The following is a 15,216-nucleotide window of genomic DNA, read 5'->3' on the forward strand; positions in this document are numbered from 1 at the left end:
ATTCTGAGTGCAAAGCACAAAGCCAGCTCTGGTTGAGTTATACTGAGAACAATAAAATGCTGCCTACGCTGAAAAGTTATAAATACCGACTCTAAGCATCTCTGGGTTCTGCACGAGAAGAACGCTGAAGTGCTTCTAGAAGCTGAAAGTTCATAGTGTGTCAATGGAAGCAGTTAATACGCAACACAGATATACTGTTCCTAAGTGAGCAGGCACACCAAACTGTTTGGAGGCTTATTATCGAGGCAGCCTTCAATATTAATCTGAACCTTGAAAAAGACTGGCTGTAATCCCAGTACAGAATTACACACACTTAAACCACTGACCACAATAGGCTGGCAACTTTATACTGTGCTGTCGGGCAAATGAGATTTTCTACAAACACAGAGGCATAAAAAAAACTAATCCCCTGCTTGGAAATGCGAAAGCCTCAGCACCAGGGTGCTCCAACAGCTAATATCTCAAAGTGTTTTCAAGTTAATGTCACAAATCAGATGCTGAAGAACTGCATGTCATCGCAAGATATACTCTTAGACGATGACAAAGCTCCAAAGAAGGTATGAATGGAGACTGACGGGCACTACACCTGCCACCAGGGCTTTCTGAGGCGCTGCCAAAAGCAAGCTGTGCCATAACAACTTCAGAGAAAAACCTGACTGTGCACGTAGTTACTATCGACAAGTATAATTAGTCATTTGGTGTTGTGGACATTGTCACGATCTAGGATTATTACAAAGAGATTGTAAAATTTCAGCTCCTAAGATTAAGACCTCATACCGTACTCAAGACACCATTTCTTAGCTGAATTCTTTATTATTCCCTTAGCCGGAACAGAAGGATCCAAGATCCTGACAATCTGGAACACTTTTTATGCATCTCACAGTGTGCTAATAACACATTACAAAGTAACATAGTATTTTGCAACAGATGCCTATTTGAACACCTGCTTTGAATTTTCCCAGGACACTCACTAGTTATATTGCGTTATGGATCATTTGCAACAGAACTGTACATGCAGCCAAGGTTCTCTTGAGCCCTGAAACTTTGTGCTGGCATGAAGGCTGCCTTTTGGCCAATCAGAAGATCAACTACCCAATCATGTTCAATTCAATGGTCAAATATTGGTTGAGTATTCAAAGTATAATCTCATTAAAAAAAAGGCAGAAGCACTGTACAACACAGCATCTAAGAAAACCACCACACAGTCTTGTCAAACGTATCACGCAAAATGATAAAACCACCTTTACAGTCCTCTTATTAGAGTGAAGCTATAGGGGAGGCAATGTGTATGTAAGGGCAGTACTCTACAAGTACAGCAACTACCTCTATGTAAATTTGTGCTGCCAATGCCAGATTTGATAGCTGTGCATATTTGCTTCATGTTACCTCTAAAAACCCATGTTTTTGTTAAGAGGGGCCTGCAATTAGAAGAGCAGTAGAAGAGTTGGCTTTTATACCCTGCGTTTTTCTCTACCCAAAGGAGTCTCAAAGAGGCTTACAATCACATTCCCTTTCTCTCTCCACAACAGCTACCTTGAGTGGTGAGTGGGGCTGAAAGAGTTGTGAGAGAACTGTGACTGGCCCAAGGTCACACAGCAGGCTTCATGTGGATGAGTGAGGAATCAAACCCAGTTCTCCAGATTAAGAGTCTGCCACTCTTAACCACTACAGCACACAGGTTTAAACAAGCAGCCAATCATGTGGATTAACTGGGAGTAGAACTTGCAGGAGGAATTCCTTGCCGAAAGTGATAGGACAGGGGACTTCTCCTAAAGGAAGGGTGTGTGGATCCATGATTCCTGCAAGACTGGGAAGCAAAGGGCTTTCTTTCTTACCTATTACCCCAAGAGGGGAAAAAAAATTAGGTGCTCAGTGACCCAAGGACATTCAAGGAGCATTAGGCAATATTTGACCTGTTAATTGATCAGAATCCTCAACAGCAAATTCTGCAAACAATTAACTTTGATCAGCAAACGCTGATCAAATTGTGTTTATTTTTACTGTGTAAATTATTAATGTATTTTAATTCTTGATTTTATTGTTAGAATTCTGTGCTGCGAGCCGCCCTGAGCCCGCTTCGGTGGGGTAGGGTGGGATATAAATCGAAATAAATAAATAAATAAAAATAAAACAAACTGATTTAAGCAGAAGCACTTACTTGATTGTCTGAAGAAACCTCACTCTGTCATTGATTTCGTCTGGAATCTTACTGAGGATCTGTTTAAGTGCTCGTGCCTTTTCATTTAGATCTTGGAATTCTGGTTCTGGCCTTTCAATCATATATTCTGAAGGAGGAATAAAAGCACTAGTTTGAAGAAGATTTCAAAAGACACTAAAAAACTGGACAAACTCCATCAGTTCCAAGCATGCTCTAAGTGACTGGTACATAAAAACTGAGCTGTGAACTGATTCCAAGCTTGCACAGGAAAGGACTATGTATACAAGTGCAGTTCGAAAATTGCATTCTGACAATGGAATACCTTTGACTCATAAACTGCATAGTGCAAGGGATTTCACAGGGTGTAAGGGACACTTGAAAGTTAGTGAAGGCAATGCACAACATGGGTCTTAGGCTCAAGCCTCATCTCTATAATAGGCACACTCTATAGCCTTTGGGTGCAATTCTTTCAGTCTTAAAGTGTGAATTACATTTATCTGGAAAAATTTACTCTGCTTTTTTAAACAAAGATTTTCACTAGCACATCAGCCAGAGGCTTATCTTCCACCTTTTTTTCCCCAGCCACCACTGTATTACACAACCACCGTGGAAGATGGCTGCAAGCATTTAAGATTTGGGAGTTCTTACATAAACATTACTCACATAGCAAGTATGTAAGGGGAGGGGGCAATGGCAATTGGCAATCAGGGATTCACCACTACTTGCAGAAACAAAGCCTCCATATCTCTGATCAAAGATTTGGAACCTTGGTTTGGGAATAAAACACCACCAAGCAACAGATTTATAACCATAATGGGAATTACCTTCTACATCATCAGCTGCCATGCGCAAAAGAGACTCAGTAAAATTAACTTCAACACTTTTTTTCTCCAATATTTTTATGATGATGTCTTGCGTGAGACCTGGATTTTCCTTTTCAGCCTGCATTTCCAAAAACAGTTTATTTAGTGTGCAAATGGATATCCTGAAGGCAAATAAAAACAACCTAAACACAAGCCGTCATTTCAAGGCAACGATTTTACAAGACAATTTAACAATTACTTCACCAGAAGCCTGCCACGGCATTCTTTCTCAAATGGGAGACCCTTATTTCTTAGAAGACACCAATATTTTCATTGACAACTTTTGCTCCCAAAGGCATTTCACTCATTCTTCTGGGGCATACTGTGTACCCGACACAGCCGTTCCTTTTCAGTATTAATTGGAATTAAGGGAGCAGATTTATACATGTGTATTTAATACCTATACATTACAAACTCCACAGGATTAAGGACGCTCAGCTTGTCATCATAGTTTTATCTTTCAAGATACATGAGAATTACTTTTCCTATCACTAGCAAAACATTAATCTTTCAAGAAGAGATAATATACTCCATGAAGTGTCAAAGGGAGCTGCAAAACCTCGATTTTCCTACTTCCCATTTCACTCTTACATCTTGCACATTCTTCCAAGTGCTTTTATAGTATTGATTTTGTTCTCCCAAAAGCTAAAACACGTGAAGTACCAACATAACAGGAAGCACTAAAAGCCAACCACATTAGTAAAGGCTGTACTTCAGAGGAAGGATTAAGAGTCACATCTGCCCCTATTTAATTTTTATCCATCCAAAAGTAGGAAATTGCCCTCTTCATGTTATATACTTATTTCTCATCACAGAATTAGAGTGTGAAGGTCTTAGGTGGTGAATTGCATCAAAATCCTGCACTAGGCAGGATATTCTGCTCCAACAAAAGCCATTGATGCATCTCCAGAAGCTTAGCCACGGAAGGACCACCCCTCCAGGCTCAAGAAGTTGTCTCTTATCCTTGATTCAGCGCGGAGGGAAGGTGACCCAAGAAAGACTGGCCTCTCTCCACAAGGGGCTCTGCCAGCTCAGAAGTGACATCTCCCATAAGCCTATTAGCACCACTTTCTGACAAATTTGCCTGAGGCATCTGTGGTCAGCATACTTGAAACATCTCTGCCTGTTCTTTTTCCAACAACATAAAAGAAGATTCTTCTGGACAGCCAGTTCCTCAGCTTAATTGTTCTTTATGAGCCTCAGTCCAGAGATCCAGATGACTAGCTCCAAAGTAGCCAGCACAACTTGACATTAGCAGACCCTTTCCATTCACAGGAGATACATTCCCTGGATCACTGCAGATGGAAAAATCTGTGAACAGTGGCTGGTAGAATACTGTTGCCTTTCCACTAGCAAATTTTACTAGGTAATCATTCTGATGATGGCCAGTGGGAATAAACACAAGCTGGAGACTGCCTCATGTGACGGGACCCCAAGTAAGTGAAACTATGAACCACCAATGGCAAGGGTCTATTTGTACTGCACAAGAAGCCAACTGTCAACCCTCAACATTTCTCCTCCCTGCCTCCGGATAAACACAAGAGTAATTTTATTCAAGAGTTTCTCATATCTTTCACTTTAAGTCATTCTTGTTGACCTTTCTAACTTCACCCAAGCCTTTTCTTTTCAATTTATAGACATCCACCTACCTAGCCAGTATTTTAAAACCAATCCTGTAATTGTCAAATTGTAATCAAATTGTAATTTGATCCTGGAAGCCAAAGCCTAAAAACCACTGTACAGCTACCAACGGGGAAAAAAAAAATATTGGCTGACACTGCCTGTGATGGCATATTCATGCTCCAGTAATTCTAACTACCGACGTGACAGAATGTAGGACATCAAGTTTACCAAGTTATCCTCTCCCAACATTTTTTTTAAAAAAATGACAAACAAATCTAGATATACCCTGTTTTCCGTGTAATGCCATAAATGCAGCAACTTTTTATCCATAAGCAAAAGAAAGCCAACCTCCACTAGCTGATAAAATGTGCACCAGATTTATGCTAAGTACAAGTGTTGTGCGATATATAGCTATGAAGGCTACAGTTAAAAAGCAAAAGATTAACAAGGGAAGGGCACTGTAAACTTCTGAACTGTATAATACTAGGGTGGACCCTAAATAAGTGGAACAGCACTCATGGAGGCAAACACTACAGCTTCCTATGCCCTTGGCAGTTGACGGATCTCTGGGAACAGAAAAGGGTGGAAATTAGGGGATGATGGGGGAAGGAATCTGTGAAAATCCTATCCTCCCTGTACTGCCAGAATGAAAAATACGGTTGAGATTAAACATGTAAATTTGATAGCAGTTATTGTCACACAGCAGGAGACCAGGAAGGGCCTTCTACTGGCTGCCACCGCTCTGGTAAGGGTCTGTATGGGTGGGCTAGGAGCACTAACCACCCCTGTATCTTCCTTTTTAGCAAAACCGTTTAGCTGTGACTTAAGAGACTTGAGGACCCCTGGCAGTTTGACAACAACAACAACAAATTTATTATAAGTGTGTTGCAAAACTTCTTAGTGTACAGTGAACATAGAAACAGTGAAGGTTGGTATAAAGAAATAAATCGCCCTAACATGCCTAAATAAATGCTCCCTTTCTCTGATTCCAAAGACTCACCCTCCTTGAGTGAGGGAACCCTCCTGCTGCTTTCTCTCCTGCAGCCTTTCCCAGAGAGAACTTCCCTCTCAGGTCCCACCCCTCTGGGCTAGTTATCTCTCCAAAACTCTGCCACCCAATTAGAGGGACACAAGGGATCCTGGAAAACGTAGGCCCACTAGCAACTCCTACACAGGCTTCCCTTGAGCCTGCAGGCCATACTAGGCCTAAAATCATGACAACACCCAAGCAGCAATTGACTTGAAAGAAACAACAGCGGCACATCTCACCCCTCTTTCAACAATTCTAGCACTGTTGCCCAACGGAAGAAAAAGTTCTGAGGGGAAATGACAGCTGCATCTCTGATCTCTTATGAGGTGTAAGCCCTGCTAGTCCAAAGCAATCTCTCCATTTTAGGGGAGGGGCCGCTGCTCAGTGGCAGAGCCTCTGCTTTGCATGCAGAAGATCCCAGGTTCAATCCCTGCACCTCCAGTTCAAAGGATCAGGCAGCAGGTGATATGAAAGACCTCCGGCTGAGACCCTGGAGAGCCATAGCCAGTCTGAGTAGACAAGACTGACTTTGATAAAACTGATGGTCTGATTCAGTGTAAGGCAGCTTCGGCTTTCTTGGAGAAAGGGGACTTCTGGACTACTCCATCTGCCTCTTCAGGCTACACACACAAACTATGGGGTTAACTCTTCATGGCTCTCACCACTGCTTCAAAAGCTGGCTTTGAAGGTGACAGAAAGACCTAGGATGATCCTGCATGCCATTTCACTACAGAGCAGATAATAGAAGGTGTAATGCACAAGGGCAGCAAGGCTGGGATACCTTATCACTGCACAACACTGGGCAGACTTTTGTATGCACATATGAGCATTTAATATTTAATATATGAAGCTGCTTTATACTTCAGTAGACCACCGAGTTCAACATCATCCACTTTGACTGGAAGAGGTTCTCCAAGATCTCAGAAAAAAGTCTTCTTCAGTCATCTTACCCGATACCCTTTTAATAGCCAGGGATTTTGCCTGGGACCTGCATGCAAAGCATGTGCTCTGCCACTGAGCTATGGCTCCATGGTAGATGGGTTTCTGCTAGTCTCAATAAGTTGTTTGCTAATTAGAGTAGGAATTTTATTTAGGGTCTCGAGGAAGGAGGAAAGGAGAAGAAGTGGTGATGGATTCAGAACAGAAGAGCATGACCTGAATCCACTGCATTATTTAATCTATTTTTTACATTTTAGTTTTGTGTGAGCGTCATGCAGAGACACAATTGTAATTAATCTTACCTTAATAAAAGCTGCTCTCAACGTCTGAGCTGCAGATAAATTTACTCGTTCTAGCTGCAATTAAAAAAAAAAGTCACACTAAAAAACAAAGGATACAATCACTTTTTTTTTGTTCTGAGACAAAAAAAGTAATGTAGGGTCAATTCATGGCCACTTTCAAGGAAAAAAATCAGGCAGTGAATTTTCCACATGCTAAAATGGCTCTCCATAAATTATCCCAAGACTGACCACCATATTCTGCTGGAATTTAACATACTAAGTGCTAACAATGAATAGTCTTCACAACAGTGGATGCTTAGTCCCACACAGGGCTTTTTTTGTAGCAGGAACTCTTTTGCATATTAGGCCACACACCCCTGATGTAGCCAATCCTCCAAGAGCATACAGGGATCTTAGTACAGGGCCTACTGGAAGCTCTTGGAGGACTGGCTACATCAGGGGAGTGTAGCTTAATATGCAAAGGAGTTCCTGCTACAAAAAAGGCCTGGTCCCACACAAGCGTGACAATGTGATAGTACAATGATTCAGATGGAAGAAAGAGACAAAAGAGTGGAAAAGGTTAGAGAAATAATGGCTATTGGAATATGATTCTATATTTTGCAATTCTGAACAGATTGTCATATTATCAAGATGGTTATACATGCAAAGGGAACTTTTTCACACTTACATATGTTAATTTACCAGTATATGGCTTTCTGGGAAGATTACCAAAGACAGGCTGTTCCCCTCTATACTGACATTAATCAAATCCAAGTCCCAGTTTCCCATGTTGCCATTAGGCTTTGGCAAGGCTTTTTTTTTTTTTTTTTTAAAGCAGGAACGCACAGGAACGCAGTTCCGGCTGGCTTGGTGTCAGGGGGTGTAGCCTAATATGCAAATGAGTTTCTGCTGGGCTTTTTCTACAAGATTTCACAATGTTCAGTGGAGGTCACTGCTGTCAACCTGCAGTGTCCGCAAATGCACAACACAAGGAACTCTCACTTCTTAGTCTGTGGCTGCCTTAAACTGGGACACTAATTAAAACCTACCAAGTTTACATTACAGAAACTTGCTGAATGCTGGAAGCATCTTGCAAGCCTGTATTTTCGGAAAGCAAAGCCAGAATTAAGGAAGAAACTGGGGCAAACAAATAGTTAAAGGTTATAGATGTTACTTCCAGGGAGAAAAAAAGCTAAAGAGATATAACTCATTAGGGCTGTTTGAAGGCCAAGGAAGAAAACTTCAGCATATCACCATAAATGATGCATGCTGGGGTATTATTTGACATTCTGAAGGCAACCTTATGTTTCCCAACACTATAATGCGGAGAAATAAACTAGGAAGGCACATTACCTCATTAAAGACAGGATACATAATGGCATAGAGGGGCATGGAAACCATAGAAGTGGTCTCTGCTTCATTCTTCAGCTCTTCCATTGTCATCCTCATTCAAAGGCCCACTCTCGAGGAAAAAGGCTATCAAAGCAAAGGATTCCTCATTCACCGAAGGGCTTCTTTTTCCTCCTTGTGCCACAGAGTTTAGAGCATTTAAAAAAATATAAACCTGAAAGGTGAACAAAAGGCTGCATTAAAGCCAGTCCCTGTTTCAAGAAGTACTACCAAGATTTTAAGGTATTAAATTCAGAACTGCCTCCACTCAGTTTTCCCTCTAATCAGATCTGCTAGCTGATAATTTGTATGTAATTAAGGCAGCCCTTAAAAATTTATCACAAGTTCTTATTCATTCTTTTTTTTAAAGCTACGGAATGTGAGAAATAGTGTCTTTAAAATGCTAAAGGTCACAACTATTTTTATACTTAGCACAGGAATTATTCACCAATGCTAGTTAACTTCGTCTTTCATTTACAATTACTCTCTTGGAATATCAAATGACAAGAAATATGCTAGCTAAAAGTGTGAAGATTTTGCTCTTCGATCCTATACAGAAGTCTTTGACTTCTGGAATTGCTTTAAGTTTATAAAATACAGAATGATTCAAGCGTCTGTAACCAAAGTTGTTTTAAGAAATCAACAGTGGTCTAATGTTCCATTTCCATACAGGGTGTGCCAGCAAATGTTAGCTCAACAGCACACACAGCTCAAGTAACTGAATCTGGCTTGAGAGGTTCTCCACCCTGCCCAACCCATTAAGCTTAAAAAAATATTAAAAAGTGACTAGAATGTCTAGTATTGGCACGAAACATATCAGCAATTTATTTTTACAGAGCATCCGAGAAACTGGAGAAACTGCCATTCACTATTTTTGGTCCCAGGTGGAATTGGTGTTTTAAATTCACATGCTGATTCCTCACACATTTCTGATATTTTTCCAGCCCTTTGAGAAACCTGCAGAAGAGACAGCAGTTTGGAAGACATGGTATGTGTCTTCACATTCGCATAAAATAGCAGCTTAGAGATTCTCATCTGGTGAGTCAGGGCACGAAAAACACCGTACCCAACCTAAAGCAGATTGTTCAGGGGCAGGAGTCCCCAACCTTTTTAAGCTGCGGGGAAAACACCTTCTTACTTATTTTGCAACATACTGCATGGCAACCACACTGAATACATAAAACGGCCTTATTCAGAGTCTGGCCATTGGTCCATCAAAGTTAGTGTTATCTGTACTCTGGTTGGAAGCATGGTCCAGCCACTAGGAGGACAGTAAGCCTGAAGAAGAAAGAGGATAGGCCTCTACTGCTTAACACCCTTCATGCAACAGCCCAGGTCACTGGACTCTGGAACAAACCTCCCTCTGTTTTGGAAAGAAAGCTCAAGGCAATAGCAAGTGAGGCTTAAAATAGGAATGAAGCCACATACTGGCTAATGAAAGCCTAGAAAGCCCTCCTGATCTTCCAGTGACTGCTACAGCAGTCATGGAAAATGCTTTCACCTGTGGACAGCCAACAAAAAGCCCTGGCTTATAATAGCCCTGCCCACATTCTGAAATGCTCAGTGGGGAAGGAGTGCCAGGCACTGAGTTGGGAAACCCTGGTTCAGGGTTCTTGCTTTTGAGGATGGAGTAGTTAAGTGCTGGTCAAGGATCTGGGAGAGCCAGATTCAAACTCTCTCTCTGCTATGGAAGCCTGATGGCAAGTCGGCCCTGCTCTCTCTATCTCTTCCTCCCATAGTTGTTGTAAGGAAAAATGGAGGTGGAGAATACTCTAATACTGGAGAGCCAGTTTGGTGTAGTGGTTAAGTGTGCGGACTCTTATCTGGGAGAACTGGGTTTGATTCCCCACTCCTCCTCTTGCACCTGCTAGCATGGCCTTGGGTCAGCCATAGCTCTGGCAGAGGTTGTCCTTGAAAGGGCAGCTGCTGTGAGAGCCCTCTCCAGCCCCATCCACCTCACAGGGTGTTTGTTGTGGGGGAGGAAGGTAAAGCAGATTGTGAGCCGCTCTGAGACTCTTCGGAGTGGAGGGCGGGATATAAATCCAATATCTTCTTCTTCTAAACCAGGGGAGTCAAACATGTGGCCCGGGAGCCAAATCAGGCCCCTGGAAGGCTATCAGGCCTCCGAGCAACTGACTGTCATCTGCTTCCTTCTCCCTCTCTCTTCCTTCTACATAAGTTTGCTCCGCCAGACTTGCTCAATCACACAGGAGCTACAGAGCAAAACCTCTATTTTCTCCATTGGCTGAAGCTCCTCCATTGGAGAGAAAGGGAGGGAGGCAAAGTTTGCTTTGCCAGGCTCTCTCAATCACACAGCAGAGCTACTGAGCCAAGCTTCTCTTCCTTCAATTGGCTGAAGCTCCTCCCCCTCCCAGTCCCCTGGAGAAGGAAGGAAAGAGCCAGAGCTTCCTTTGCCCAGTTCCCTGGATCCCACGGGAGAGATACAAAGAAAGCACCTTGAAGACCAATGAGTGCTAATGTTTTAAGCATGTTTAAGAGGTTTTTTTTAAAAAAAATTACTTGTGTTTGTGTCCTTTATAAAGTTTGTATCTCTGCTACCTAATCTTAAATAGGTACACACATGGCCCAGCCCAACATGGTCCAGCAGACAACCCTCATGACAAATGAGTTTGACACCCCTGCTCTAAACTGCTTTGGAGGTAAAACAGAGTTAATAAATCAAAGTAAACAGAAAAAGGCAGCAAAGAAGGGGAGAAAAGGAGAGGGCAGAAATAAGGAGACAGATAGTGAGAGAATACTTAAAATTAGAATCAGGTCCCGTGTCTTAAGACTAAATGAGGGTCCTAGGTATGGAAAGAGACCACTATGCAGACTACTTCTCTAGTCTATTTCAAACCTTTGTACAGATTTAGCTAACACTGTTCAAATGTTGCCGCATTCAACAGCTTTAATTTGCTCCTTTTCTGTACACAACCTCTAGAATATCATGTCTACTTAATAAGATACTGAAAAATAGCGTTCATGAATAAACCTAAGTGCTACATTACAATTAGGAGTTCTATACAACCCCCCCCCTCCCCCAAACAACCCAACAATCTTCTAGCGCCAAGTCCTAAATATAAATGCAGATTAGGTTAAGTCCACAAGGCCTTAGTTCAGGAAGTGTAATCAACTTAAGTGTCTGGAGGCAAGACCAACAACACACAGCGTCACCCCTTGCCACAAGCTTCATGAGCTGGTTGGCCCAGTCTTAACTAAGCAGGAGATGTTTTACCGAAGTCATGTGGGAGTAGCAGTATTGTCGCCTCCACTCCAGTGAAAGATGAAAAGCAGCATCCCAGAAAAAAAGTCTTCACTCATCAAAAAGTCCCTCACAAATATTGGGTACTCCAGACTTCAAAGTTTTACCATTTACCACTAGAATCCAGGAGCAGTCATTGAATTCAAGGTCCAAATCACAATGCTCTGCATTGTTCTGCTTTATATTTCAGCAAAACCTTCAAAAGCTTCCTCAGGTGGTAGTACCCGCTATCTGCTCTTTCCCTGTTACTTTGCTTCAGTCAGTGCTTTGCTCTTACCTCTACTGCTTTTCCCAGTGTGTGAGACCATCAATGCCTTCACCTAGAGTGAGACATGGGAAATTTCCTCAGGCATTACCCACTTATAGCTAGGCAACTAAGACCTCATTTCAGAAAGAGGCTACACTGATGAACAGGGAAGACAGAAGACAAACAGGGAAAGCACAAAGCAATCCCTAGATCCTGCTCCACTCTTTATCAAGATTTCGAGTGCCGCATCACAGACAGCTAATAGGAAACCATCCATGTCCTTTCGCCCCTCACTAGCCAAACTTACAAGTTGGTTTTAATTAGTTGGAGTACTCTTGTGTGTTCTGGAGCAGAAAACATGCATAGCCTGCTCCACACAATTTCCAGAGAGGTGACAGAACCAGGGTAACAACAATGGTGGCAAACTTCCTACACGAAAAGAGCTTTTTATCCATTCTGAAGCTCCCTGAGGGTTTGCCTGGAATTAGTTTTGTTCCTGTATTTCCAGATGTAATTCCTATAAACACCAAGAAAAAGAAGAACCCGCACATGCTTGATCGCATTCTCCAAGTACTTCCGCTTAACTGCTATTTCACTTCTGAAGGGATACGAAAAAAAAGAATCTCTGCTCCTCTGTAACTCTAAGAGATGCTTTACTCAGGTCATCGACTACTCTTGTAATGCATGAACATGAAGGAACCCTGAAAAACCATTAACGTGTTGACCCAAGCTTGAACAAGCAAGCACACTTCATTTATTGAGAATGATGCGATTTTCAGAAGGTCTGTGGTGGGATGCAAAACTACACTTCCTTAGGCAGTAACTCAGGCAAACCATCTGTTACAAACTGGAAGCTGCCTCAAGAAAGAACAAAAAGGGACCACAAGAAGAACAGTGAAAAGCTCCAGTGTAACATGCATTCAAAATGCATGTTACAGTGTTCACACAGGTGTACTAGGCCAGTGGTCTCTTCAAAGCTTTCGTGGGACTTCCTGAGAAGTTTACTTGCAAGACACCACCATTCTTCTCCAGCAGGACAACAGGTTGCAGCAAGTCAGTGAGGCTTACCATGTGCCCCAAAACATATTGCAACAAAAAGGGGCTGCCTTGGCACAGAAATGAACAGAGAAAATATTCCCAGAAGGGCAAATGTTTGAACGTCACTTACTGTACAGTTAAATGCAAAGACAACTGATTTCTAGCTAGTGAAAGTATTTTATTTAAGTTGTACCAGCCCAAGGAGCATGTCACAAATCCAGTCTAAAATCTGAGTATGTGCAGTTCTCTAGCATATAAATGCAGCTCCTGCTACTTTGAAGTGGCTTAGCCACTAACGGAGGGAGCAGGCAGCAGTGCAAAGCTCAATGTCCCCACCCAGAGGGTAGACTTTTACCACCTGTGGCACATCTTGATTAAGTCAGATGCAATCTCAGAAGTTTTGAGGAGCATGCAGTAAAGTAAAAACAGTCTCATCCAACAACTGAATAAGAAGTCTGGTTCTCCCCTTCACAGTGAAGAGAGCCCAGAGGCAGCCCAGGCCTTCTCATTGCTTCCTACTGCCTCTTGCTGGTGGAAACTGCACTCAAGTCACAACTGACTTATGGTGACTCTGCGGGGTTTTTGAGGCAAGAGATGTTCAGGGGTGGTTTGCCATTGCCTGCCTCCTCATCATAACACTGCAATACCTTGGAGGTTTCCCATGCAAATACTAGCCAAGGCTAACCCTGCTTAGCTTCTGAGATATGATGAAATCAGGCTAGCCTAGGCTGTCAGGATAGCAGTGGTTCGGAGAGACAGAACAGGAGGGACTGGAAAAATGGGTGGGCAACCAGTATATCAAGTAAACGTTTGTTTGCAAGGCTGCTTTTAAATAACTTCAAATAGAATTCAGCATTTTTCCTATAGAAGAGAGATCAGATTTGGAAGACATATGTATGATCATAACAGTCTAGCTAAAGTAAAGGTAGTTCCCTGTGCAAGCACCAGTCATTTCTGACTCTGGGGTGACGTTGCTTTCACAACATTTTGTAGTCTAGCTACACAGCAGCAAATTCAGTGAACACCCTAAAGCTTATGGGAAGCCACAAGGTAATTAACACTGACCAATTTTCCAACACATTCAGCTCACTGGGCAAACCAAAGAGAAAAGCAAACAGAAGCAGGCAGCTGCGTATTTGGCTAAGGCACAAGCACACTGTTAAGCTGAGCTGGCACATACCATTTCTACAGCTAACTTTTGACAGTCTCTAGTCTGGAGTTCCGACTACAGGTATAGGTGGAATTCAAGGAAACATTTAAGCTAAAAAGATTGTGCTCCCTTCGGCTTCCAAGGAAGAGCATTTGAGCAGTGACTGACCTTCTATATTCACTATCATTGTCTTCTCAGAGTATCTTTAAGATCTAACCAAAGCAGCAATTGAAAAAACTATCAACATCTTCAACATAACACAGAACTATACAGCAAACCCTTTCTTCAGTAGTAAGGCTGAAACAGAAAGCAAGCTTTCCTAGGCAAATGAAAACAACATGTCTTACCTCTCCGCTGAGCAAGGTCTGAAGCTTTCTTCCAGCCTAAGGAACCCTTCCTCCAACTTAAGTGGCTCATCCTCCAATGGGGAGCCACTTAAGCTGGAGGAGGCTCCTTAGGCTGAAGGAACTTCCTCCTGCCTGATTACGTGCCAATGCCCACAATAATTATGAAACAAGATTGATATTTTGTTCCTATGTACCAGCTTAGAAGTTCCAGGTTCTCTGGAACTTTTCCAGTTCTACATTTGAAGTTTACAGCATAATATCAAGACGGCCAAGAGAGAAATACTCCGTTCACTGAGAATTCTTTGTTTCACACTTTATGAAGATGCAGCAGGCACTTGTAGGAAGGCAGAAAGAAAAATTCACAGGAAGGTTGCCAAGAATTTAAGTTCTAAACACACCACCCTACCTAGAAAGCATCTACACCAGCCCTGCGTCATAGCGTGTGAACAGAACAACTGCCAAATCTTGGCTAAAGCTCTTGTAAATCCCAACCTCTAAGCCTATTTGGCAGGGAGAAGGGAGAAGAGAGAGGCAGGAATGTTTTCAGTTCACCAAACGTAGCTTAGCATTGCTATAAAAACGATGCAGACATTATTACATGATATCAAGATGTGCAAGTTAATTTAAAAACCTGTATGAAACATGTGTTAAAGAGCTCATCATTGGACAGTGGAGTCTCTATCCAATGAGACTCCATTCAACAACCATGCTCCAAAATAACTGGAGATGGGTGCCACCAGCAGACATAAAGTATCACTGATGAAGCCTTATCCCACGACAACAGCATGTGTCTCTTGAAGCAACACATATTTCTACATAAGCAGTCAAACTACCTTAAGAAAATGCCAGTACAAAAAAACTATTTAACAACTTGCAAGTGTCTATGTCC

At 42.2% G+C, this 15,216-nt stretch overlaps 1 protein-coding gene across 2 annotated transcripts in view; it reads right to left on the bottom strand.

The window, feature by feature from the left end:
- Nucleotides 1–15,216, bottom strand: part of PDCD10 (programmed cell death 10) — a 31,003-nt gene that overhangs the window by 9,027 nt on the left and 6,760 nt on the right. For both annotated transcript variants that reach the window (XM_060242449.1, XM_060242448.1), the window contains exons 2-5: nucleotides 8,248–8,458; nucleotides 6,916–6,969; nucleotides 2,983–3,100; nucleotides 2,159–2,285 (exon numbers count right to left, since the gene is read on the bottom strand). In XM_060242449.1, the coding sequence (XP_060098432.1) occupies nucleotides 2,159–2,285; nucleotides 2,983–3,100; nucleotides 6,916–6,969; nucleotides 8,248–8,343 (395 nt within the window). In that variant the 5' untranslated portion in view covers nucleotides 8,344–8,458. The remainder of the gene's footprint in view (nucleotides 1–2,158; nucleotides 2,286–2,982; nucleotides 3,101–6,915; nucleotides 6,970–8,247; nucleotides 8,459–15,216) is intronic.

The sequence above is a fragment of the Heteronotia binoei genome, chromosome 6, assembly GCF_032191835.1.
Source record: "Heteronotia binoei isolate CCM8104 ecotype False Entrance Well chromosome 6, APGP_CSIRO_Hbin_v1, whole genome shotgun sequence".
In the NCBI taxonomy this organism is placed as follows: Eukaryota; Metazoa; Chordata; class Lepidosauria; order Squamata; family Gekkonidae; genus Heteronotia; species Heteronotia binoei.